Source organism: Salvelinus fontinalis, unplaced genomic scaffold, assembly GCF_029448725.1.
Source record: "Salvelinus fontinalis isolate EN_2023a unplaced genomic scaffold, ASM2944872v1 scaffold_0140, whole genome shotgun sequence".
In the NCBI taxonomy this organism is placed as follows: domain Eukaryota; kingdom Metazoa; phylum Chordata; class Actinopteri; order Salmoniformes; family Salmonidae; genus Salvelinus; species Salvelinus fontinalis.
The window spans coordinates 20,559-46,409 of NW_026600349.1; the positions used below are offsets into that span (position 1 = coordinate 20,559).

The 25,851-nt window shown below is 46.4% G+C and overlaps 2 protein-coding genes across 7 annotated transcripts; both read right to left on the reverse strand.

Moving 5' to 3' along the window:
- Positions 1-884: 884 nt before the first annotated feature.
- LOC129843458 (angiogenin) lies at positions 885-4,894 on the reverse strand. The gene is made up of 2 exons (XM_055912175.1): positions 2,037-4,894; positions 885-1,519 (listed from the first exon to the last, which is right to left on the reverse strand). Exon 2 carries the CDS (start codon positions 1,499-1,501, stop codon positions 905-907), a length of 597 nt encoding a protein of 198 aa, XP_055768150.1. The 5' UTR covers positions 1,502-1,519; positions 2,037-4,894; the 3' UTR covers positions 885-904.
- Positions 4,895-7,216: 2,322 nt separating this feature from the next.
- Positions 7,217-25,506, reverse strand: LOC129843455 (aryl hydrocarbon receptor nuclear translocator). 6 transcript variants are annotated; one of them, XM_055912168.1, is made up of 19 exons: positions 25,171-25,506; positions 24,144-24,237; positions 23,922-23,969; positions 23,757-23,801; positions 22,872-23,085; positions 22,470-22,683; positions 22,030-22,132; positions 21,882-21,947; positions 20,170-20,255; positions 17,566-17,642; positions 17,344-17,478; positions 15,971-16,197; positions 13,471-13,593; positions 12,014-12,098; positions 11,576-11,772; positions 11,304-11,478; positions 10,640-10,811; positions 10,382-10,518; positions 7,217-10,218 (listed from the first exon to the last, which is right to left on the reverse strand). In XM_055912168.1, exons 1-19 carry the CDS (start codon positions 25,205-25,207, stop codon positions 10,135-10,137), a joined length of 2,319 nt encoding a protein of 772 aa, XP_055768143.1. In that variant the 5' UTR covers positions 25,208-25,506; the 3' UTR covers positions 7,217-10,134. The 6 variants fall into 6 exon arrangements, with proteins under 6 accessions (XP_055768143.1, XP_055768142.1, XP_055768145.1 ...); XM_055912167.1 differs by having other exon boundaries at positions 10,640-10,814; XM_055912170.1 differs by lacking the exon at positions 13,471-13,593 and having other exon boundaries at positions 25,171-25,503.
- Positions 25,507-25,851: the final 345 nt, after the last annotated feature.

Here is a 25,851-nt window from a genome sequence, read left to right on the forward strand (position 1 = left end):
TGGTCACCACCTGCAGAATCACTCCTGTTTTGGGAGGTGTCTTGCTAATTGCCTATAATTTCCACCTTTTGTCTATTCCATTTGCACAACAGCATGTGAAATTTATTGTCAATCAGTGTTGCTTCCTAAGTGGACAGTTTGATTTCACAGAAGTGTGATTGACTTGGAGTTACATTGTGTTGTTTAAGTGTTCCCTTTATTTTTTTGAGCAGTGTATATATGGAAGTATACTGAACAAAAATATAAATGCAACATGCAATGATTTCAAAGATTTTTCTGAGTTACAGTTAAATAAGGAAATCAGTCAATTGAAATAAATAACTTAGGCCCTAATCTATGGATTTCACATGACTGGGCAGGGGCACAGCCATGGGTGAGCATGTGCCCACCTACTAGGGAGCCAGGCCCAGCCAATCAGAATGAGTTTTTCCCCACAAAAGGGCATTATTACAGACAGAAATACGCCTCATTCTGGCTATGGATACGGAGAACATCAACACAATAACATCAACACACCAGAGGATATACTTCCACTGGACTTGGGGCTCTGCTGGGAGTTTACCTCATATTTAGATTTTTTTATTCTGCTTTGCCACTAAAATCATAATAAACACTGAGAACTAAATGTTGTTTTATTGTTGTTTTTGTTATGCGCAATACTATTATTAATAATAGGGGAGAGGGGTAGTTAAAAAATGAACCCCAAAATGTTCTCTGAGGATCCATTAAAAGGGGTTCATTAAAGAACTCATAGCGGTTCACCCACACTTTAAATTTGAAGAACCCCTAAAGGATACTCCAGGAACATTTTATTTTTAGAGTGTAGGACAAACACTTTAAAACAAACTTCCTTTTGATGTATTCTTTGACTATCTGCCCCCCCCCCCCCCCCCACATTAACTGTTCAGAAAAGGAGTTGTGAGAGAAACATGAGTATCAATAAAGATGCCAGCCACATTCCTGATACTTTGAAGCTTGAGCCCTTCCCTTTCTCCGTGCTGCCACATCCTGCAGCGTTATTGTCGGGCTTGCTCCCCTCGCGGTTCCCCTCGAAGTGGACCGGCACACACCTGTTCTCCAGCACCTCACATGCCAGGATCAAATGCTTGGTCTCTTCTCGCACGCTGGACACGCCGCAGGTCCCAGTCTCACTCCTCACTGTTAGAAATGTGAACGGGCTTTGGCTGATGCACAGGTTCCCCTGGTACGTCTTTCCCCCAGAGCTGGAGCAGACCGCGTCCACCCTCTCCCGGTCTTTGGGATGGAGGAAGGACTGCGTGGGTCTTGAGCAGTCATTTTCTTCACGTAGATACTTCTCCCACGCGTTTCGGTCCGTCGTTAACGGGGTATTTGGACGCACATGTCGGTATAGGAACTTTTCATGGCAGTTATTGCATCGGGACCGTTGGCAGGGTTCGACATTACTGAAGCCACTCACCCCCAGGTTGCCCAGCAACAGGCAGATGGAGAGAGAGAGGATGAGAAGTTTAAGGTTCTTCATCCTTTAGAAGTCTTGAAGCTGCAGAGAAACAAATAGCTCAGTGAGTGAAGTTGCTTGTAGGCCCCCCCCTTTATTTTTTAAAATCTATTACAGATGCCCCTCTGGATTTAAATATGCACTGGAACTGAATGGGGCCGTTCCTATCTGATCCCTGGCTCCCTGTCACTCTCTGACCCCGTTAACACTCAGAGCTTCTACAACTGTTCTACAACCCATTGGTTATTCAATCAAAATGAAATATATAATGTGAACAGGATCTCTCTTCCTCCCATCTACAATCAAACAGGGTTCCAAAACAGGCCATTGTTTACACGTGCACATTTAATCTGGCCATATTAGTCAGGCAGGCTGTCTGCACGGAGGAAAGTATTCACACACAGGAAGGGCTTGAGTCTGACTCACACACAGCTCTCTGTGCCTTAGGCCTGCTGGTAAAAGTTCATCCAGAATCATTCTACATTCAGAATCATACTACTATTTACACACATATCCCTCTAAAACACACAGAGATATGGGTACACATTAAGTACATTACCTGAATATGGATCCGTAATGTCTGCTGCAGTGTGTCTCTGTAATGGAACTCTGTTCCAGATTGGTGGAGAATAACTTCAGCCCTCAGCTCACACGTCTCATTCTTTTATTTTCCTTACTGGACTGTAGACGGGTGTGTCCCCATGTGTACGTAACGTCCTGCTGCGTGTCTGCGTCACAGTGTGCATGTCTGCATGTCAGAACGGGTTAGTGTGTGTGTCCACGGAGCTAGTTAAAGGCAGGGGTTTTGCAGTGTTGCCTTTATTCTCTGTTGCTGAAGGGATCAGGTTTCAGCTAAAAATACTGTCAAGTGGGGAGGATGGGTGGGGCTAGCGTATGTAGTATGCATGTGTGCGACTAAGATTTGTCAATGCATGCTCTTCAAGACCTGAATGAGTTAAATTAGTGTTTGTTAGTGCTGGGCTAGAACAAAAGCCTGTTCACCCTGTATCTCTCCATGGTTGGTGATGCTGATGGTGTTTTTTAGCCATCTAGTGTTCGTCCATTGGTACTAAACACATCTAACGACAGAGTCTGTGGAACAACTAGCCTATGATGACCCAAACGATGAGGGAGAATGAGAGAGGAGCTTATTCTAAAAAGAGCAACCTTTCACTACGTAAGCTTCCTATCCTTCTCTGTCTTTGTTCCTCTCTTACGTAGTGAAACCATCTGTGTTTCTATAGATGGACACAGGATGGATGGATTTATGGACTATTTCTCTGTTCCTCTCTTACGTAGTGAAACTATCTGTGTTTCTATAGATGGACACAGGATGGATGGATTTATGGACTGTCTGTAACATCCTGACCAGAGTTCTTATGTGTTGTGCTTGTTTTAGTGTTGGTCAGGACGTGAGCTGGGTGGGCATCCTATGTTGTGTGTCTAGTTTGTCTGTTTCTGTGTTCAGCCTAATATGGTTCTCAATCAAAGGCAGCTGTCAATCGTTGTCCCTGATTGAGAATCATATATAGGTGGCTTGTTTTGTGTTGGGGATTTGTGGGTGGTTGTTTTCTGTGTCAGTGTTTGTGCCACACGGGACTGTGACGGTTAGTTCTTTTGTTGTTTTGTGTCACGATCGTCAAAGGGACTGAGTGAGGACCAACATGCAGCGCGTGGAAAGTACATCTTCTTTATTAACGAAAGAAGACGAAAATGAAACAAACACTATACAAACTACAAAAACAACAAAACAGACGACCGTGAAGCTATACAAACAGAAGTGCTGACACTAAACACTCTGACATAGACAATTCCCCACAAACAGCTAAAGCCTATGGTTGCCTTAAATATGGCTCCCAATCAGAGACAACAATAACCAGCTGTCTCTAATTGAGACCCAATTCAGGCAACCATAGACTTCCCTAGAACCTACACTCAACCATAGACACAGCTAGACACATTCACTCAACACAAACCCATACACTACACCCAACACCCCCTTTACCATATAACCACCCAAAACCGACAAAACACAAACATTCCCCATGTCACACCCTGACATAACTAAAATAATAAAGAAAACAAAGAATACTAAGGCCAGGGCGTGACATTTTGTATCTTGTCTAGTTTTCGTGTATATTAAATCATGGAAACTTACCACGCTGCACATTGGTCCTCCGATCCTTCTCGCTTCTCCTCGTCCGATGAGGAGGACGAGCTAGACTGCCGTTACAGAACCACCCACCAAACTCGGACCAAGCAGCGTAGCTACGGGCAGCGACAACAACAGCAGCGGCCAACTACACAGGACTCCTGGACATGGGAGGAAATTTTGGAGGAAAAAAAAAAGGACACTGGGCTCACATTGGAGAATATTGCCGCTCTCGGGAAGAGATGGAGGCAGCTAAAGTCCAGGAGCGGTGGTATGAGGAGGCAGCACGGAAGCGTGGCTGGAAGCCCGTGAAGAAACCCCAAAAATTTCTTGGGGGGGGGGGCTAAAGGGTAGTGTGGCGAAGACAGGTAGGAAACCTGCGCCCACTTCCCATGCTTACCGTGGAGAGCGGGAGTACGGGCAGACACCGTGTTATGCGGAAGAGCACACGGTGTCTCCTGTACGTGTGCATAGCCCGGTGCGGGTTATTCCACCTCTCCGCACTGGCCGGGCTAGATTGAGCATTGAGCCAAGTGCCATGAAGCCGGCTCAACATATCTGGCCTCCAGTACGTCTCCTCGGGCCGGTGTACATGGCACCAGCCTTACGCATGGTGTCCCCGGTTCGCCAACACAGCCCAGTGCGGGTTATTCCACCTCCCCGCACTGGTCGGGCTACGGGGAGCATTCAACCAGGTAAGGTTGGGCAGGCTCGGTGCTCAAGGGAGCCAGTACGCCTGCACGGTCCGGTATATGCGGCGCCACTTTTCCGCCCCAGAGCAGTACCACCAGTGCCGACACCACGCACCAGGCTTCCAGTGCGTTTTCAGAGCCCTGTTCCTCCTCCACGCACTCTTCCTGTGGTGCGTGTCTCCAGCCCAGTACCTCCAGTTCCGGCACCACGCACCAAGCCTCCTGTGCGTCTCCGGAGCCCTGTACGCACTGTTCTTTCTCCCCGCACTCGCCCTGAGGTGCGTGCCCTCAGCCCGGCACCACCAGTTCCGGTACCACGCACCAGGCCTATAGTGCGCTTTGAGAGTCCAGTGTGCCCTGTTCCTGCTCCCCGCACTAGCCTTGAGGTGCGTGTCTCCAGTCCGGTACCACCAGTTCCGGCACCACGCACCAGGCCTACTGTGCGCCTCAGCAGGTCAGAGTCGGCCGTCTGCCCAACGTCGCCTGCACTGCTCGTCTGCCCAGCGCCGTCTGCACTGCCTGCCTGCCCAGCGCTGTCTGCACTGCCTGCCTGCCCAGCGCCATCTGAGCCATCCGTCTGCCCAGCGCCATCTGAGCCATCCGTCTGTCCCAAGCCGTCAGAGCCGCCCGTCTGTCCCGAGCCATTAGAACCGTCTGTCAGTCAGGAGCCGCCGGAGCCGTCCGTCAGTCAGGAGCCGCCAGAGCCGCCAGCCAGTCAGGAGCCGCCAGAGCCGCCAGCCAGTCAGGAGCTGCCAGAGCCGCCAGCCAGTCAGGAGCTGCCAGAGCCGCCAGCCAGTCAGGAGCTGCCAGAGCCGCCAGCCAGTCAGGAGCTGCCAGAGCCGCCAGCCAGTCAGGAGCTGCCAGAGCCGCCAGCCAGTCAGGAGCTGCCAGAGCCGCCAGCCAGTCAGGAGCTGCCAGAGCCGCCAGCCAGTCAGGAGCTGCCAGAGCCGCCAGCCAGTCAGGAGCTGCCAGAGCCGCATTCCAGTCAGGAGCCGCCTTCCAGTCATGAGCCGCCTTCCAGTCATGAGCTGCCTTCCAGTCAGGAGCTGCCCTCCAGTCATGAGCTGCCAGCCAGTCATGAGCTGACCTCCAGTCATGAGCTGACCTCCAGTCATGAGCTGCCCTCCAGTCATGAGCTGCCCTCCAGTCATGAGCTGCCTTCCAGTCATGAGCTGCCCTTCAGTCATGAGCTGCCACTCAGTCCGGAGCTGCCACTCAGTCCGGAGCTGCCACTCAGTCCGGAGCTGCCACTCAGTCCGGAGCTGCCTCTCTGTCCGGAGCTGCCTCTCTGTCCGGAGCTGCCTCTCTGTCCTGAGCTACCTCTCTGTCCTGAGCTACCTCTCTGTCCTGAGCTACCTCTCTGTCCTGAGCTGTCTCCTCTATCTAGGGGGGACCTTTGTGAAGGTTCCTAGACCAGGGTCGGGGGCGAGGGTCGCCACTCAAAGGACGCTAAGGAGGGGGACAAAGACAATGGTGGAGTGGTGTCCTCGTCCTGCGCCGCCACCGCGGACAGATGCCCACCCAGACCCTCCTCTTGAGTTTTAGGGGTGCGTTCGGAGTCCGCACCTCAGGAGGGGGGTACTGTAACGTCCTGACCAGAGTTCTTATGTGTTGTGCTTGTTTTAGTGTTGGTCAGGACGTGAGCTGGGTGGGCATTCTATGTTGTGTGTCTAGTTAGTCTGTTTCTGTGTTCAGCCTAATATGGTTCTCAATCAGAGGCAGCTGTCAATCGTTGTCCCTGATTGAGAATCATATATAGGTGGCTTGTTTTGTGTTGGGGATTTGTGGGTGGTTGTTTTCTGTGTCAGTGTTTGTGCCACACGGGACTGTGACGGTTAGTTCGTTTGTTGTTTTGTATCGTGTCTAGTTTTCGTGTATATTAAATCATGGAAACTTACCACGCTGCACATTGGTCCTCCGATCCTTCTCGCCTCTCCTCGTCCGATGAGGAGGACGAGCTAGACTGCCGGTACACTGTCTCTGTTCCTCTCTTACGTAGTGAAACCATCTGTGTTTCTATAGATGGACAAAGGATGAAAGGATTTATGGACTATATCTCTGTTCCTCTCTTATGTAGGTGGAGACCATGTGAACATACTGAACATCCTAAAGACTGTTGAGGACAAAGTAATGGGTTTTAGGCATATGACTCAGACCTCATTTCAAATGTGAATTTGAGTATGTTATTTAAATATTTTTTTTCTGTGTATTTTGGTATTTCCAAATACACAACCTAAAACAAATACTTTTATTTGAACGTTTATTTGTAAAAACTAAGTAGTTGACCAAATTGTATTTGTGTCACGTTCCTGACCTGTTTTCCTTGTTTTTGTATGTGTTTAGTTGGTCAGGGCGTGAGCATTCTATGTATTGTGTTTCTATGTTGGGTTTAATGTGTTGCCTGATATGTTTCTCAATTAGAGGCAGGTGTTTGACGTTTCCTCTGATTGAGAACCATATTAAGGTAGGCTGTTCTCACTGTTTGTTTGTGGGTGATTGTCGCTGTGTCTGTGTTTTGTTGCACCACACGGTACTGTCTTGTTCGTGCATTCGTTTTTCCTGTTCGTGCGTTCTTCGTTTCATGTAGTTTTCATGTTCAGGTCTGTTGAGTTCGTTTTGTTCTTTTGTAATTTCTAAAGTGTGCTTCGTCATCGTTATTCTTTTCTTTATTAAATTCATTATGTATTCATCACCCGCTGCGCCTTGGTCCGCTCATTCACCACAAGACGACCATTACAATTTGAAAGTGTTTTGAAATACTATTTAAATACCTGGGAGTGTATTTGAGTTAGTGTATTTGAGTACTTCAAACACAATCCAATATTAAATTACTTGTTTTTTCAAATAAAAGGTTATCTGAATATTTGTTTTGAAAAGTAATTGAAATCCCTGAAATAGTGTTATAACCCAGGTCTGATGACTAGGCCTACACATTTTATACATAGGAGTGACGCTGTACAATCATCACATTTCTCAAAAGGAACAGTTCAAATGTTACAGTACCCCGACCCCTAAAATAAACAAATATCCACCCACAACTTCTTGACAATATAACAATTTAACAGAAAAACCAAACATTTCACTTTCTCTTGTTTAACATTTCATATACATATATATTCCTATATTTGTGTATCTGTGTGCGCTATATAAACTGCAGCTCACATCATTGTAAAAACCTGGACAGGGAACAACCAAAGTGGTTTAAAACAATAACAAGACAACAGTCATCAAACTGCCATTTCCATCGTGTGACTATTGACACATGATGGGTTTACATACAATTCACATGTTTCGGCATGTCTGTGAATTACGCTCACAGACATGTATACATTACCGGACTAAAAATGAAAGGCCTACACAATACAATTTTTGTATTTCAGAACCTTAAAATTCACAGCCCTCTGTTGCCCAATCAGAATTCTTAATTCCCTGTATAAGAGTGTTATAGTGACTTACTAAACATCACAACCGATTTCAGAAAACAAATGTTGTGTTTGATTTAGATCATATTTATGAATGTCAAACTATCTTGATAAGGATGAACTTCGATTGAATCAACTGCAAAAAAAATAAAAAGTGTATTAATTGCCAAACTCACAATCAACATCTACTGCTTATTGATTATTGGGTCATGTGTTTGGAACATGATTAGGATGACTTGAATTTCAGGCCAAACATCATGGCATGATTCTGTGTCATATTGAATGAGGAATCTTGTCAGTTCTAAACAAGACCTTTCTGTCCTGAACAAGATGCCCTGATCAATATACATCAAAAACAACCTATCACGAAGTAGCAATGGAGAGGGCTACAAAACAGGGAGAGCCAATCAAAAGGCCAGAAAATAAAAACATCAGTTGGGGAAAATTTCAATCAATCAAATCATTACTATTTCCTGTGTATTTCCGTATTCAAGAACAATAGTCAAGATAAAAACATGTAGGACAACAATAAAGAATGGCTTTAAAAAAGAACATCATTCCTGCTCGTAAATTATTGCTTTCCAATGTCTGTTTTCATTTTCCTTTTCCTAGTGTAAGTAGAAGAGAAAAAAAACACACTTGGGGGGGTGATTGAAGAAGAGCGTGAGAGGAGGAAGAGTGTGCTGGGTAACCCTGGGCAACAGAGGAAGGAATACAAACGAGTGAGAAAGGGACCCTGGGATTGCTGTGCATTCAGGTTGAGATCAATAAAGTTATACAAACACCTCCAGTAGACATATAACTGTATATAAACACTTGACTTATATTCCTACAAATACCCAGTATATATCAGGTTCTAGTTTCATATCCCCCTCTTCCCTTTACTAGTCATAGACATTTCTCTCCCCCTCTATTCCACCTGAAACCACCATAACCACATTCATAGGTGACATCGTCAATGTACACTGTGTACAAATATAAAAGTGTTTGTACAGTGTTTGTATAAATCTGCACAAAGTTTAAAAAGCCTGCGTGAGGACACTGTCCTTTTGAACATGCTACGGGTCGCTAAGCTAAAACAGCGAGGGGAGCAGATAGAGGATATTCACAGGCTTCCGATCAGAATATTCCCATATATATATTGTCACATATTCCCCCAAAGCTGTAGATCACCTGGATTGCCTGAGACTTCAAGTGAATGATTGGACTGATCTATCCATATGATGTACAGACCAGTGGAGCAGCACAGATCTAAACACACAGCTGACTCTGTTAGTGAAAGGCCATGTTTGTGTGTTACTGGTGAAGCAGTGCCTGCCTCAGGGCCTTGTGCATGCTCAGGTGGGATTGTGTGTTACTGGTGAAGCAGTGCCTGCCTCAGGGCCTTGTGCATGCTCAGGTGGAATTGTGTGCTACTGGTGAAGCAGTGCCTGCCTCAGGGCCTTGTGCATGCTCAGGTGGAATTGTGTGCTACTGGTGAAGCAGTGCCTGCCTCAGGGCCTTGTGCATGCTCAGGTGGAATTGTGTGCTACTGGTGAAGCAGTGCCTGCCTCAGGGCCTTGTGCATGCTCAGGTGGGATTGTGTGTTACTGGTGAAGCAGTGCCTGCCTCAGGGCCTTGTGCATGCTCAGGTGGAATTGTGTGCTACTGGTGAAGCAGTGCCTGCCTCAGGGCCTTGTGCATGCTCAGGTGGAATTGTGTGCTACTGGTGAAGCAGTGCCTGCCTCAGGGCCTTGTGCATGCTCAGGTGGAATTGTGTGCTACTGGTGAAGCAGTGCCTGCCTCAGGGCCTTGTGCATGCTCAGGTGGGATTGTGTGTTACTGGTGAAGCAGTGCCTGCCTCAGGGCCTTGTGCATGCTCAGGTGGAATTGTGTGCTACTGGTGAAGCAGTGCCTGCCTCAGGGCCTTGTGCATGCTCAGGTGGAATTGTGTGTTACTGGTGAAGCAGTGCTTGCCTCAGGGCCTTGTGCATGCTCAGGTGGGATTGTGTGTTACTGGTGAAGCAGTGCTTGCCTCAGGGCCTTGTGCATGCTCAGGTGGAATTGTGTGTTGCAACTCTACAACTAATCCACTGGCTGTGGAGCTTGGGCAGTGCTGGCTACAGATGTGCCATTTTACATTTGCCCAACTATCATTGAACCCTGAATCTCTTCTCTCTCTCCCCCCCTTTCACGTGTTTATTGAACCTGCATTTGCATACCTATACTTGATTTCACTCTTTCTTTTCCCTGATTAACTCGCTCTCTCCATCCTGGCCGTGCAATCATCTGACCGATAATTAGACATGCTCTCTTTGGATCACAAAAGGCGAAGAAAGAGAGCAAAAGTGCACCAAATGAGAGAGGAGACATTTGAGAGACAGAGAGGTAAGTGGAAGAGTGTATGTGGGGTCACTCGTCGAAAGAGGGGTAGATGGGAATCTCAAAGTCATCGTTGTTGAAGTTGGCCGGCTGGTCCAGCATGGCGAGAACATCCTAGAGAGAGAGAGAGAGAGAGAGCGAGAGAGAGAGAGATTTAACTTCAAAGCAACATGACAACACATAACAAAAGGTACAGTCAGAAGGAGAAAGACAAAAGAGAGATGGAGACATGGGAAGAGAAAGGCAGATTGATATAGGTAGAGGGAGAGAGACTTACAGGGAAGATGTCAGGCTGGTTGTTCTGTGCGTGGGGGTGCTGCTCTGCGCTGTTCTGAGCTTGCTGCTGGCCCTGCCACTGGGGCCACACTGCCTCCGCTGCCCTGGAGGGGAACTGCTGCCCCGACCCCAAGCCATCTATCAGAGATAGGACAATGTGCGAGTCAGTATCTAACTACACCAGCATACACAAACACATAAAAACACTCTACTGTAGTTGTTGACACACACACACGCACACTCTCTCAGGGTCACATACCATATCCGTTGGTATTGAGTCTGACGCGGGGGTTGATATTTGGGTAGTTAGCCCCGGTGGTGGGGGTCGGAGCGGCAGTGGTGGGCATCGCCCCAAATGAGGAGGAAGAGCCCCCCACAAAACTCCCCATGGCAAACTGGGGAGACAGGGCCTTCCCTGCCTGGGGCGCCACCTGCTGGGCGGGTGGTGAAAACCACCATGTTATTATTCACACTTTATGAACGTACTAGGTTTCTGTTATGCATTTACTGTTGAAACTGTCTGGGTGTGATACTCAAAACAGAAATTACACAGGGGATAAAAGATGAGGTCCTTTACAACGCTAAGATACAGAGATGCAAGAACCTCAGAGCACTCATCCCCATCACGCCAGCTACAGATGTAGGATTTAAATTTGATAACCCTGTTCAGGGAAAACTGTCCTGCAATGCAGCCAATTTTAAACTTATATTGTATTTGAGGTTTTAAAAAAGCTTCTGACATTTGGAATTTCCACCAAAAAATTATAATCCCTAAAATAATTCATATTTCCTGTTGCTGCAGGATTATTTTCCTGCTGTAGAAAAGTCTTAAATTAAGATTCTACATCTGTAGCACTTTGGGCAACAACAGAGGATCTAAACTTCAGGCTGCAGCTTCTACCTGCAGCTGCCAGCTGTCTCACCTGGTTGTTAAAGGGTGGTCTAGCCCCCGCCGCTGGCCCCGGCCAGCCCACCGCTGCCCCTCCCTGTAGGGGGCTGCTGTTGGAGGGGGGTGCCCCGTTCTGACGGGACATCTGAGCCAGCATCTGGCCTGCGGAGTGGGATGGCTGCACCATCTGAGGGGCCATCCCTACTGACCTGGAATTAGTTCATAACAGGAAATTAGAATCGCTTATTCAGTATACATTGCCCTTAGATCAGTTTAAAACAGTACAACAGAGGCTAGTGGTCATACCTGCTGTATGTGTCGTTGGAGCGGTTGGCAGTGGTGTAGTTGTTGTTGTCCTGAGGGTAGATGGGTACTCCGGGGGCAGAGGTGGAGGGCAGGAACTTGGCCTGGTCTGGGTTGGGGTACAAGGAGGGGTGCATCTCTGCCTTGTCCATGGTCTTACTGTGGTCAGTTCCAGCTGCGGTCACGGCCTGGACAGGCATCTGACATGGACAACGGTCAACCAGCGGTCAATACTCACTAAAGGCTTGGAGGTAGGTACAACAATACAACTTCATTGTCCATGTTACAGCGAACAATAGAACGGTCTCGCACCCAAGACATCACACATACAGTTGAGATAAGCACAGGATCAAGCAGCAGTGCAGCGCCGCTGGGTGGAGGGCATGTTGTGGGGTTTTAAGGCCCCAGTTAGGTGTGTGTTTTAGTCAGTGCTAGTCTTACCTGTGGAAGTATAACCTGTCCTGCCTCGTACAGACCATCTCTCCCTCCTCCCCCCAACTCTGCTTGCTGCTGCTGCTGCAACTGCCTGGAAAGGGGGGGAAAGGGAGAGAGACAAAAGAGAGGGAGAAAAGAGAGGGAGTGGTAGAGAGTGGTAGAGGTAGAAAAGAGAGGGAGTGGTAGAGAGTGGTAAAGGGAGAAAAGAGAGGGAGTGGTAGAGAGTGGTAAAGGGAGAAAAGAGGGAGTGGTAAAGGGAGAAAAGAGAGGGAGTGGTAGAGAGTGGTAAATGGAGAAAAGAGAGGGAGTGGTAGAGAGTGGTAGAGGTAGAAAAGAGAGGGAGTGGTAGAGAGTGGTAAAGGGAGAAAAGAGAGGGAGTGGTAGAGAGTGGTAAAGGAAGAAAAGAGAGGGAGTGGTAGAGAGTGGTAAAGGGAGAAAAGAGAGGGAGTTGTAGAGAGTGGTAAAGGGAGAAAATAGAGGGAGTGGTAGAGAGTGGTAAAGGGAGAAAAGAGAGGGAGTGGTAGAGAGTGGTAAAGGGAGAAAAGAGAGGGAGTGGTAGAGAGTGGTAGAGGTAGAAAAGAGAGGGAGTTGTAGAGAGTGGTAAAGGGAGAAAAGAGGGAGTGGTAGAGAGTGGTAAAGGGAGAAAAGAGAGGGAGTTGTAGAGAGTGGTAAAGGGAGAAAATAGAGGGAGTGGTAGAGGTAGAAAAGAGAGGGAGTGGTAGAGAGTGGTAAAGGGAGAAAAGAGAGGGAGTGGTAGAGAGTGGTAAAGGGAGAAAATAGGGAGTGGTAAAGGGAGAAAAGAGAGGGAGTGGTAGAGAGTGGTAAAGGGAGAAAAGAGAGGGAGTGGTAGAGAGTGGTAAAGGGAGAAAAGAGGGAGTGGTAGAGAGTGGTAAAGGGAGAAAAGAGAGGGAGTGGTAGAGAGTGGTAAAGGGAGAAGAGAGAGGGAGTGGTAGAGAGTGGTAAAGGGAGAAAAGAGAGGGAGTGGTAGAGAGTGGTAAAGGGAGAAAAGAGGGAGTGGTAGAGAGTGGTAAAGGGAGAAAAGAGGGAGTGTTAGAGAGAAAAAAAGAGTGTTAGCAGTGACAACAGAAAATATAATTTTCGTCAAGGCCCTCCACCGCTGTTCGGGAAACCAAAACACCTGCTGACCAACAGCACTTGCCCCACCACCAGTCACTATGGTAACCAAGAAGAAAAGAGGAGAGGGGAGGGGGATTGTTACCAACACCTTGGTCATGATGAATATCTTAGTGCTGTTGAGGAGGGAGAGGGACGAGGGAATCACCCAAAAACAGAAAGGCCCGGTCAAATCAAGTAACAATCCACAGCCCTTACCAAGGGGTGAACTCTGGACCAGAGAGAACAGGAACATAAAGGGAACAAGAGAGAAATAGAGTTGTAGTCTCCAGTGAAGCAGCAGCAGCCCCAGCTGACCCATGCCAGAGGGGGGGTTGAGGGGGTCTCACCTGGCAGCCACCTGCCCTGGGCTGTGGGACACAGGGGGGAAGTTAGGACTGCTCTCCCCCAGCGAGGGGGGCAAAGACACCCCCGAGGACGAGAGGGGGGTGAGGGTGTCCTGAGTTGAGGTTCTACTGGCCCACAACAAAAACAAGGGGTGAGGAGGAAAGGGAGAGAAAGATATGGAGGGGAGGTGAACATACTGACAAACACACATCCTGGAAGAGATGACATCACATTTCCTAAGGTGGCTCAACAGATTGGTCAGACAGTGGAGATGTTCAGATGTTGAGGTGGAAGAGAGTTGTGGTGTCTATGTGTTGTAGGCGTCTCACACTCAGGTGACTTGCGTTGGTGCAGATAATATGTGTGTGTGTGTGTGTGTGTGTGTGTACCTACATGGTGTTGGTGCAGATGATGTGGTTCTGTGTGTATATACAGCAGGTACTTGAAGTTGGCGTTGGTACAGATGGTGTGTGTCTGTGTGTATATACAGCAGGTACTTGAAGTTGGTACAGATGATGTGTGTCTGTGTGTATATACAGCAGGTACTTGAAGTTGGCGTTGGTACAGATGGTGTGTGTCTGTGTGTATATACAGCAGGTACTTGAAGTTGGTACAGATGATGTGTGTCTTTGTGTGTATACAGCAGGTACTTGAAGTTGGTACAGATGGTGTGTGTCTGTGTGTATATACAGCAGGTACTTGAAGTTGGCGTTGGTACAGATGGTGTGTGTCTGTGTGTGTATACAGCAGGTACTTGACGTTGGTACAGATGATGTGTGTCTGTGTGTGTATACAGCAGGTACTTGATGTTGGTACAGATGATGTGTGTCTGTGTGTGTATACAGCAGGTACTTGATGTTGGTACAGATGATGTGTGTCTGTGTGTGTATACAGCAGGTACTTGAAGTTGGTACAGATGGTGTGTGTCTGTGTGTGTATACAGCAGGTACTTGAAGTTGGTACAGATGGTGTGTGTCTGTGTGTGTATACAGCAGGTACTTGAAGTTGGTACAGATGGTGTGTGTCTGTGTGTGTATACAGCAGGTACTTGAAGTTGGTACAGATGGTGTGTGTCTGTGTGTGTATACAGCAGGTACTTGAAGTTGGCGTTGGTACAGATTATGTGTGTCTGTGTGTGTATACAGCAGGTACTTGACGTTGGCGTTGGTACAGATGATGTGTGTCTGTGTGTATATACAGCAGGTACTTGAAGTTGGCGTTGGTACAGATGATGTGTGTCTGTGTGTACAGCAGGTACTTGAAGTTGGTACAGATGATGTGTGTCTGTGTGTGTATACAGCAGGTACTTGAAGTTGGCGTTGGTACAGATGATGTGTGTCTGTGTGTGTATACAGCAGGTACTTGACGTTGGTACAGATGATGTGTGTGTGTGTGTATACAGCAGGTACTTGATGTTGGTACAGATGATGTGTGTCTGTGTGTGTATACAGCAGGTACTTGAAGTTGGCGTTGGTACAGATGATGTGTGTCTGTGTGTGTATACAGCAGGTACTTGACGTTGGTACAGATGATGTGTGTGTGTGTGTATACAGCAGGTACTTGATGTTGGTACAGATGATGTGTGTCTGTGTGTGTATACAGCAGGTACTTGACGTTGGCGTTGGTACAGATGGTATGTGTCTGTGTGTGTATACAGCAGGTACTTGACGTTGGCGTTGGTACAGATGGTGTGTGTCTGTGTGTGTATACAGCAGGTACTTGACGTTGGCGTTGGTACAGATGATGTGTGTCTGTGTGTGTATACAGCAGGTACTTGACGTTGGCGTTGGTACAGATGGTGTGTGTCTGTGTGTATATACAGCAGGTACTTGACGTTGGTACAGATGGTGTGTGTCTGTGTGTATATACAGCAGGTACTTGATGTTGGTACAGATGATGTGTGTCTGTGTGTGTATACAGCAGGTACTTGACGTTGGCGTTGGTACAGATGGTGTGTGTCTGTGTGTATATACAGCAGGTACTTGACGTTGGTACAGATGGTGTGTGTCTGTGTGTGTATACAGCAGGTACTTGACGTTGGCGTTGGTAGAGATGGTGTGTGTCTGTGTGTGTATACAGCAGGTACTTGAAGTTGGCGTTGGTACAGATGATGTGTGTCTGTGTGTGTATACAGCAGGTACTTGATGTTGGTACAGATGGTGTGTGTCTGTGTGTGTATACAGCAGGTACTTGAAGTTGGTACAGATGGTGTGTGTCTGTGTGTATATACAGCAGGTACTTGAAGTTGGTACAGATGGTGTGTGTCTGTGTGTGTATACAGCAGGTACTTGAAGTTGGTACAGATGGTGTGTGTCTGTGTGTATATACAGCAGGTACTTGAAGTTGGTACAGATGGTGTGTGTCTGTGTGTGTATACAGCACGTACTTGACGTTGGCGTTGGTACAGATGATGTGTGTGTGTGTGTGTGTGTATACAGCAGGTACTTGACGTTGGCGTTGGTACAGATGATGTGTGTGTGTGTGTGTGTATACAGCACGTACTTGACGTTGGCGTTGGTACAGATGATGTACTCTATCTCCTCAGAGAAGGGGTTCTGGAAGGTGAAGGAGCTGGTCCTGATCCAGAGCCAGTCTCTGGTCTTGGACAGGAAGCGGAACATGACGGACAGCACCTGACCCTTCAGCTTGACCACCTGCTGGAAGCTGTCTCTCAGCAGACCCTGGTCCTCAGGGTGGGCCAGCTCCAAGACGTTCTTACCCAGCAGTTCCTGGCAAACACACACACACAGGCGCCAACACACACAACACAGAAAAAGTTAGATCAAGCTTACAGCTGTCACACAGTTTAAACACATACTGTAACCTGATACACAGTTTAAACACAAACTGTAACCTGAAACACAGTTTAAACACATACTGTAACCTGATACACAGTTTAAACACATACTGTATCCTGACACACAGTTTAAACACATACTGTATCCTGACACACAGTTTAAATACATCCTGTATCCTGACACACAGTTTAAACACATTCTGTATCCTGACACACAGTTTAAACACATACTGTATCCTGACACACAGTTTAAACACATACTGTATCCTGATACACAGTTTAAACACATACTGTATCCTGACACACAGTTTAAACACATACTGTATCCTGACACACAGTTTAAATACATTCTGTATCCTGACACACAGTTTAAATACATTCTGTATCCTGACACACAGTTTAAACACATTCTGTATCCTGATACACAGTTTAAACACATTCTGTATCCTGATACAGTTTAAACACATTCTGTATCCTGATACACAGTTTAAACACATTCTGTATCCTGATACACAGTTTAAACACATTCTGTATCCTGACACACAGTTTAAACACATTCTGTATCCTGACACACAGTTTAAACACATTCTGTATCCTGATACACAGTTTAAACACATTCTGTATCCTGATACAGTTTAAACACATTCTGTATCCTGACACACAGTTTAAACACATTCTGTATCCTGATACAGTTTAAACACATTCTGTATCCTGATACACAGTTTAAACACATTCTGTATCCTGATACACAGTTTAAACACATTCTGTATCCTGACACACAGTTTAAATACATTCTGTATCCTGACACACAGTTTAAACACATTCTGTATCCTGATACACAGTTTAAACACATTCTGTATCCTGATACACAGTTTAAACACATTCTGTATCCTGATACAGTTTAAACACATTCTGTATCCTGATACACAGTTTAAACACATTCTGTATCCTGACACACAGTTTAAACACATACTGTAACCTGATACACAGTTTAAACACATTCTGTATTCTGATACACTATGAAATGCGATGCTGGGTGTTTGTCCTACTCTAGCCCCAGGCTGTGAGTGAGGCCTACCTGAGGCTGGTAGCCCACTGTGGCCATGCAGCGGTGGTCTACGAAGGTAAAGAGGCCCTGGCAGTTGTGACGAGAGATGAACTCCACCGGAACGCTGATGCTGTTTATGTCTGTGTCGCTCGGGCAAGAGGTCACCTAGACAACAAGGGGAGAACAAGCGTCTGCAAGATGGTGGTTCCATGAGCCCATCCAAACATTGGACATTAAGTTGTCCCATCTTACCTGAAGTCTACCGATGGCGACTAGACAGTAGCGACTCCCCTGAATATTGTCTGCTTCCTCATCTGTTAAATTCACCCCTGAAATGCGCGCACGCAAACACACACACACATAGGACTCAGTATGCAGCAGTAGTGTATACATTGGATATATGCCGGGAAAGTGGAGTCGCAATTAAACGGCTCAGACACCAGACGTATGTGTCAGGGTCTACAGGATTTCACGGACTACAAAAAGAAAACCAGCCACGTCACGGACACCGACATCTTGCTTCCAGACAAACGAAACACCTTCTTTGCCCGCTTTGAGGATAATACAGTGCCACTGTCGCGGCCCGCTAACAAGGACTGTGCCACCCCCTCTCCTTCTCCGTGGCCGACGTGAGTAAAACATTTAAATGTGTTAACTCTTGGAAGGCTGCTGGCCCAGATAGCATCCCTAGCCGCGTCCTCAGAGCACGCGCAGACCAGCTGGCTGACCTGTTGACCTGTTCACCGGACGTGCTACCTGTCCCAGACCTGCTGTTTTCAACTCTCTAAAGACAGCAGGAGCGGTAGAGATAGTCTCAATGATCGGCTATGAAAAGCCAACTGACATTTACTCCTGAGGTGCTGACTTGTTGCACCCTCGACAACCACTGTGATTATTATTATTTGACCATGCTGGTCATTTATGAACATTTGAACATCTTGGCCATGTTCTGTTATAATCCCCACCCGGCACAGCCAGAAGAGGACTGGCCACCCCTCATAGCCTGGTTCCTCTCTAGGTTTCTTCCTAGGTTTTGGCCTTTCTTGGGAGTTTTTCCTAGCCACCGTGCTTCTACATCTGCATTGCTTGCTGTTTGAGGTTTTAGGCTGGGTTTCTGTACAGCACTTTGATATATCAGCTGATGTAAGAAGGGCTATATAAATACATTTGATTTGATTTGTGTGTTTACAGACATATTCAATTGCTCCCTATCCCAGTCTGCTGTCCTCGCTTCAAGATAGCCACCATTGTTCCTGTACCCAAGAAGGCAAAGATAACTGAACTAAATGACTACCGTCCCGTAGCACTCACTTCTGTCATCATGAAGTGCTTTGAGAGACTAGTCAAGGATCATATCACCTCCACCTTACCAGCCACCCTAGACCAACTTCAGTTTGCATACCGCCCCAACAGGTCCACAGACGATGCAATCGCTATCAAACTGCACACTGCCCCACGAGGAATACATATGTAAGAATGCTGTTCATTGACTACAGCTCAGCATTCAACACCATAGTACACTCCAAGCTCATAATTAAGCTTGAGGCCTTGGGTCTCAACCCGGCCCTGTGCAATTGGGTCCTGAACATTCTGACGGGCCGCCCCCAGGTGGTGAAGGTAGGAAACAACATATCCACTTCGCTGACCCTCAACACTGGGGCCCAACAAGGGTGCGTTCTGAGCCCTCTCCTGTACTCCCTGTTCACCCATGACTGCATGGCCATGCAGGCCTCCAACTCAATTATCAAGTTTGCAGACGACACAACAGTAGTGGGCTTGATTACCAACAACGACAAGGCAGCCTACAGGGGGGAGGTAAGGGCACTCGGAGTGTGGTGTCAGGAAAATAACCTCTCACTCAACGTCAACAAAACAAAGGAGATGATCGTGGACTTCGGGAAACAGCAGAGGGAGCACTACCCTATCCACATCGAAGGGACAGTAGTGGAGAAGTTTTAAGTTCCTCGGCGTACACGTCACAGACAAACTGAAATGGTCCACCCACACATACAGTGTGGTGAAGAAGGCGCAACAGTGCCTCTTCAACCTCAGGAGGCTGAAGAAACTTGGCTTGTCACCCAAAACCCTGACAAACTTTTACAGATGCACAATCGAGAGCATCCTGTCGGGCTGTATCACAGCCTTATACGGCAACTGCACCACCCTAAACCGCAAGGCTCTCCAGAGGGTGGTGCGGTCTGCACAACGCATCACCCGTGGCAAACTACCTGCCCTCCATGACACCTACAGCACACGATGTCACAGGAAGGCCAAAAAGATCATCAAGTACATCAACCACCCGAGCCACGGCCTGTTAACCCCGCTACCATCCAGAAGGCGAGGTCAGTACAGGTGCATCAAAGCTGGGACCGAGAGACTAAAAAACAGCTTCTATCTCAAGGCCATCAGACTGCTAAACAGCAATCACTAACTCAGAGAGGCTGCTGCCTACATTGAGACCCAATCACTGGCCACTTTAATAAATGGATCACTAGTCACTTTAAACAATGCCACTTTAAATAATGTCACTTAAATAATGTTTACATATCTTACATTACTCATCTCATATGTATATACTGTATTTTATACCATCTATTGCACCTTGCCTATGCCGTTCGGCCATCGCTCATCCATATAATTATATGTACATATTCTCATTTACCCCTTAAGATTGTGTGTATTAGGTAGTTGTTGGGGAATTGTTAGATTACTTGTTAGATATTGCTGCACTGTCGGAACTAGAAGCACAAGCATTTCGCTACACTCATAATAACATCTGCTAACCATGTGTATGTGACCAATAAAATTTGATTTGATATAAGAGCTAAGCCATAGGTTAGTTAGTTAGTTAGTTACCTGTGGGGGGCCAGGACTTGATGTATCCAGTGCAGTGGACCACCACATACTGAGGCTCCCCATCCTTGGGTGGACCCAGACCATTCCTACAGGGAAGAGCACTACCAGTCAAGGCATAGTTCACTATACATTGCATTCGGGAAAGTATTCAGACATCTTGACTTTTTCCACATTTTATTATGTTAAAGCCTTTTCCCTCATCAATCGACACACAATATCCCACAATGACAAAGCAAAAACAGGTTTTCAGAAATGTTTGCAAATTTATTTAAAAAAAACTGAAATATGACATTTACATAAGCAATCAGACCATTTACTCAGTTGTTGAAGCACCTTTGGCAGCAATTCGAGCCCAGAGTCTTCTTTACAAGCTTGGCACACCTGTATGAGGGGAGATTCTCCCATTCTTCTCTGCAAATCGTCTCAAACCCTATCAGGTTGGATGGGGAGCGTCGCTGACCAGCTCTTTTCATGTTTCTCCAAAGATGTTCGATCGGGTTCAAGTCCGGGCTCTGGCTGGGCCACTCAAGGACATTCAGAAACGTGTCTCGAAGCCAATCCTGCGCGTTGTCTTGGCCGTGTGCTTAGGGTCGTCATCCTGTTGGAAAGTGAACCTTCGCCGCAGTCTGAGCTCTCTGGAGCAGGTTTTCATCAAGGATCTCTCTGTACTTTGCGCCGTTCATCTTTGCCTCGATCCTGACTAGTCTCGTAGCCGTTGAAAAACATGTGTTTTTGTATGCTGCCACCACCATGCTTCACCGTAGGGATGATAACAGGTTTCCTCCAGATGTGACGCTTGGCATTCAAACCAAAAAGTTCAATCTTGGTTTCATCAAACCAGACAATCTTGTTTCTCATTGTCTGAGAGTCATTTAAATGCCTTTTGGCAAATTCCAAGCATGCGGTCATGAGCCTTATACTGAGGAGTGGCTTCTGTCTGGCCACTCTACCATAAAGGACTGATTGGTGGAGTTCTGCAGAGATGGTTGTCCTTCTGGAAGGTTCTCCCATTTCCAAAGATGAACTCTGGAGCTCTATCAGAGTGACCGTTGGGTTCTTCGTCACCTCCCTGACAAAGGTCCTTCTCCCCTGATTGCTCAGTTTGTCTGGGCAGCCAGCTCTAGGAAGTGTCTTGGTGGTTCCAAACTTCTTCCATTCAAGAATGATGGAGGCCACTGTGCTCTTGTGGAACTTCAATGCTGCAGATATATGTTGGTACCTTTCCCCAGATCTGTCTCTGGTACCTCGACACAATCCTGTCTCTGAGCTCTATAGAAAATTTCTTCAACGTGGCTTGAATTTTGTTCTGACATGCACTGTCAACTGTGGGACCTTTTATAGACAGGTGTGTGCCTTTCCAAATCATGTCCAATCAACTGAATTTACCACAGATGGACTCCAATCAAGTTGCAGAAACATCTCAAGGATGATCAATGGAAACAGGATGAACCTGAGCTCAATTTCGAGTCTCATAACAAAGGGTCTGAATACTTATGTAAATAAGGTATTTCTGTTTTTTATTTTAATTAATGTGCAAAAATGTATAAAAACCTGTTTTTGATTTGTCATTATGGTATTGTGTGTAGATTGATGAGGAAAAATGTGTATTTAATACATTTTAAAACAAGGATGTAACATAACAAAATGTGGAAAAAGTCAAGGGGTCTGAATACTTGCACTTTTTACAGTAAAATATATAAGAATTATCTCACCTGTTCCTGCTCCGCAGGAAATTCAATCTGTTCATAGACATGGGCTCCACTGGACACGAACCACATCTACAAACACACACATTTCAGAATACACACTCCCAACACAGGTGCATACAGCCATATACACATTCAAGCTCATCACACACACCTCATCCTACATATGAAGGATCGTCTGGCTCCCATACACATCCTGACAGAGGACTGCTGTCCCTCCTTCTTAACTGTTCCTGTCTTCAGGTCTAACATCCTCCCTGAGAAAGAGAGAAGGGTCGTTACTCACAGTCATTAGTGTTGTGTGTGTCTCCTACCTGTATTTTAACTCTATGCAGTAGACAGCTGCTCCTGTAGTTCATCTGTACCACCTGTATTATAACTCTCTGTAGTACAGAGCTGCTCCTGTAGTTCATCTGTACCACCTGTATTATAACTCTCTGTAGTACAGAGCTGCTCCTGTAGTTCATCTGTACCACCTGTATTATAACTCTCTGTAGTACAGAGCTGCTCCTGTAGTTCATCTGTACCACCTGTATTATAACTCTCTGTAGTACAGAGCTGCTCCTGTAGTTCATCTGTACCACCTGTGTGTACCTGTATTGTTATTCTCTGCAGTAGAGAGCTGCTCTCGTAGTTTGTCTCCGTCGTCCGGGTGGAGCTGGTCGTAGAGTGAGGAGCCTAGCCAGTTGGACTGTGATTGGTTAAGAACAGGAGTCAGGGAGTCTGACACGTAGACAACCCGTCCACTCTCACACGACACCACAAACAGGAAGCCATCAGCAGCTTCCAGGATCAGGTGTTTCAGCTCCTACAAAGAGAGGGATGGGGGAGAGAGAGAGGAAAGGAGAGGTAGAGGAAAGAGAGAACGATGGAGGAGAGATGACATGGAAGATACACTCAGTTATTATTGTGCAACAAACACATATGATAACATTTTTCCTTTTTCATCCCTCAGTCCCCTCTCCCCCCTTTCCGTCCTCCCTCTCTTTCTCTAACCTGGTCGGTGAGGAAGGATGGTTTGTATGTCCCGTCTGCTGCAGTGTTGCCGCTCCCTCTCAGAGACTTCATGTGGGACACGGCCATGCGCAGGATGGTCAGCTTATCTGGTTTCCGTGCCAACGCGTTACAGGTGGGAACCATGTCCGACAGCTCTGTGATGTAAGCAGTCATCTTGTTCCTCCGCCGCCGCTCAATCTCACTGTGGTTCTCCCTGGAGCGAGGGAATGAGGGAGGAGAGGAAGAGAGGAGAGTAGGAAGGACAGAGATGGGGTAGAGATGGGAGAGCAGGGGGAGGAGCGACAGACATGGAGTAGGAGGAGGGACAGGGATGGGGTAGAGATGGGGAGAAATAGGAAGGGCAGAGAGGAAGAGGTAGAGGAGGGACGGGGGAGGAGAGAAAGAGGGAGGGATATAAATGGGAAGAGATGGGCAGGTAGGTGGATAACATGGAGTAGAGTTTAGTGTTGGCGTAACCAAATTATATTTTCAGATTAGCATGAGGTAGGTGGAACAAGCATGGATTGATAAATATAACAAGGAGTGAATGATCCATCAATAGGATAGATAAATGTAGAGATCGAGATAGAGAGAACCTGGTCTTTCAAAGCGAGACGGAGTGATAGAGGAGAGGAAGTGCTGAAAGAAAAAGACTTCAAGATCCTGAGAGAGAGAGAAGCAGAGAGGGAAGGAGGGAGAGAAAGGGGTTGTGCTCAGAAGAAAGGGATTGATAGGAGTGAACAGGTGTCCCTGAGCTCAGGGGTTTGTAGTAGTGACAAGAATCACAGTGGTGTGATAGGGATTCTGGTGGCTCGGGATGTGTGCATGCAGAATATCTGTATTATACACACGCACAAACACGCACCAACAACCTCCTTATTCTACCTGGCAAATCGCTCTTTGTCTCCTCCTCCTCCGTCGTCATCACACCTGGTCAAAGACAGAGAAGAAGATCTGTCATCAAAACAACCAACACAATACAGTCAGATCAAATAGAGAGGGAGAGCGATGAGAGAGCAAGAAAGAGCGAGAGACAGGTGTCAGTCCTACCTGAAGAGCTTGCTTCCATCATCATCATCATCATCATCGAAGTCTGGCCTGTGAGGAAGTAGACAGAATTCATGTTTGTAAAGTTAACACCAAAGAATGGATCAACAACTTATCGGTGTGATTCTGATTCTGCACCTATGGACAACTTCTACCCTGTGCTGTCTGTTAAAGTTATGTGACATAGTGATTGACTGATTCATTGGCATTGTATACTATACTCACGCAGCTCGCCTCTTATTGGACCCTTTTGGCACAACAGCACTGCTGCTTGCCTGGGCCCCACCGGCTCCCAAACCCAGAGAATCATCTGGTATGTCTGCCACACACACAAACACACAAATTATGCAACGTAACGTTACACGATGCTACATGTGTATCCACTTCAGTAACACAACTGTTTGTTTAATTGATTTAGCCATAAACATATCTAACGGGACATATGTTGTTCCAGACAGCCATGTAGTAACACACCTGGGTCAACTAACGTTAATCAACAAATCGTAAGAATTGATTAGACGAATAAAATGAAGGCGTGTGAATGCTGGATTGAACCATGCACCTCTCCACGCCAGAGCGTGTGACCACTGCAGTTGTGAGTATAGCGAGCTAGCTATTGCCTCTCTGGTAATGACACTGGCTATGCGTTAACTTACCTAGCCACAAAGCTAGCTAGCTAACAAATACTGTAGCTACAACTAACTCGCTAGCTATGCCAAGCTGAACAACCTAACTGTTAGCTGGCCAAAAAAGCTAATCCTTCGTTCAAAATAACACGTGTTTTGATGAAATATCGACACAAACTAGCTAGCTAGTTAACTAGCTAACTTATCTGAGCATAACCTACGCACGTCTGTCACCTAGCAAGCTAGCTAAAAATGATAACTAGCTAAGCTGACATGGCGAGTTGGCAACATTAACCTCAGGTCATGCCAGCTAAATGTAAGACATGCTATTTGCCAAGGTTGGTAGCTAACTTGCTAACTACGATTTTGCAAGAAAGACAGAAACATCAATAGCTAGCTAAGTAGCTCGCTAGTTAAATTATTCAAGTCAAATATCCAGTTAGCTTGCTTTCGCTGGCCAGTTAGCTTAGCCCCAGCTGAGCTATCTAGCTCCATAATGCTGTCATCAGACGCAATCGGGAGAAAGTGACAGATTCGATCAAAGGGCCATGGATCGCCAATTTTCCATCTGCATTATCACATGTAACATTTGAACTTATTCCCACAAGCTTAAAACTTTACTGTACCTGGGTTAGAAGAGTCCATGTCCGGGTTGAATAACATAAACAAACCAAGTTACAGTAAACTGCGGAAATTTCCTCAGTCCACAATCCTATTTCCTCTCAGATTTACCGATTTGAACTATATCAGCAAATAAAGAGGCGACGTCATGACTCGTGTTTCTTCATCATCAGCCAGTGGGGGAAATTACTAAATAAGAACGAAAGTATCTATTTTCCTGTCCCTTTTCCTGTTTTCCCCGTTTAAAAACCATCTAGATCCAAGATGGCGTTCACGGCTAACAGCAATAACTGTATAGGCGCCCAAGTCTGCTCTAGCTATGTAACACTTTTCTTCAATCACTAGCGGGATACAAGTGACATCCAATAAGAAGGCAACCCCAATGTTTGACCACTTACACAGAATCACAGGCCAGAACCATCTGTATAATATTTTGGTTGAGTCAAAGCAAGATCTTAAACTTTAAGATTATTTGAGTGATATGTTATACTCACATTATAATGTAATTTTGTATTATAATGTAATAAACCTACTACTCCTATTTCAGAAACGTATTGTATGTGTGTACACTAAAATAAGTGCACAATATACAATCCCCGTGTTTATAGAAGGTTATAGGCCTCAGTACCTAAACCAAGACATAGGAAACCTATAGATACTCTCCCCTTATCAATCAGTGAGGAGAA

Bases quoted from the DNA above. Each gene is read 5' to 3' on its own strand.
- LOC129843458 (XM_055912175.1), bottom strand. From the start codon at position 1,501: ATGAAGAACCTTAAACTTCTCATCCTCTCTCTCTCCATCTGCCTGTTG.
- LOC129843455 (XM_055912167.1), bottom strand. From the start codon at position 25,207: ATGTTATTCAACCCGGACATGGACTCTTCTAACCCAG. The intron at 11,773-12,013 runs GTAAGACTAGCA...TGTCCATGTCAG, and splicing joins GACAGGTTATACTTCCACAG to ATGCCTGTCCAGGCCGTGAC. The intron at 10,219-10,381 runs GTAAGTCTCTCT...CTCTCTCTCTAG, and splicing joins ACCAGCCTGACATCTTCCCT to GATGTTCTCGCCATGCTGGA.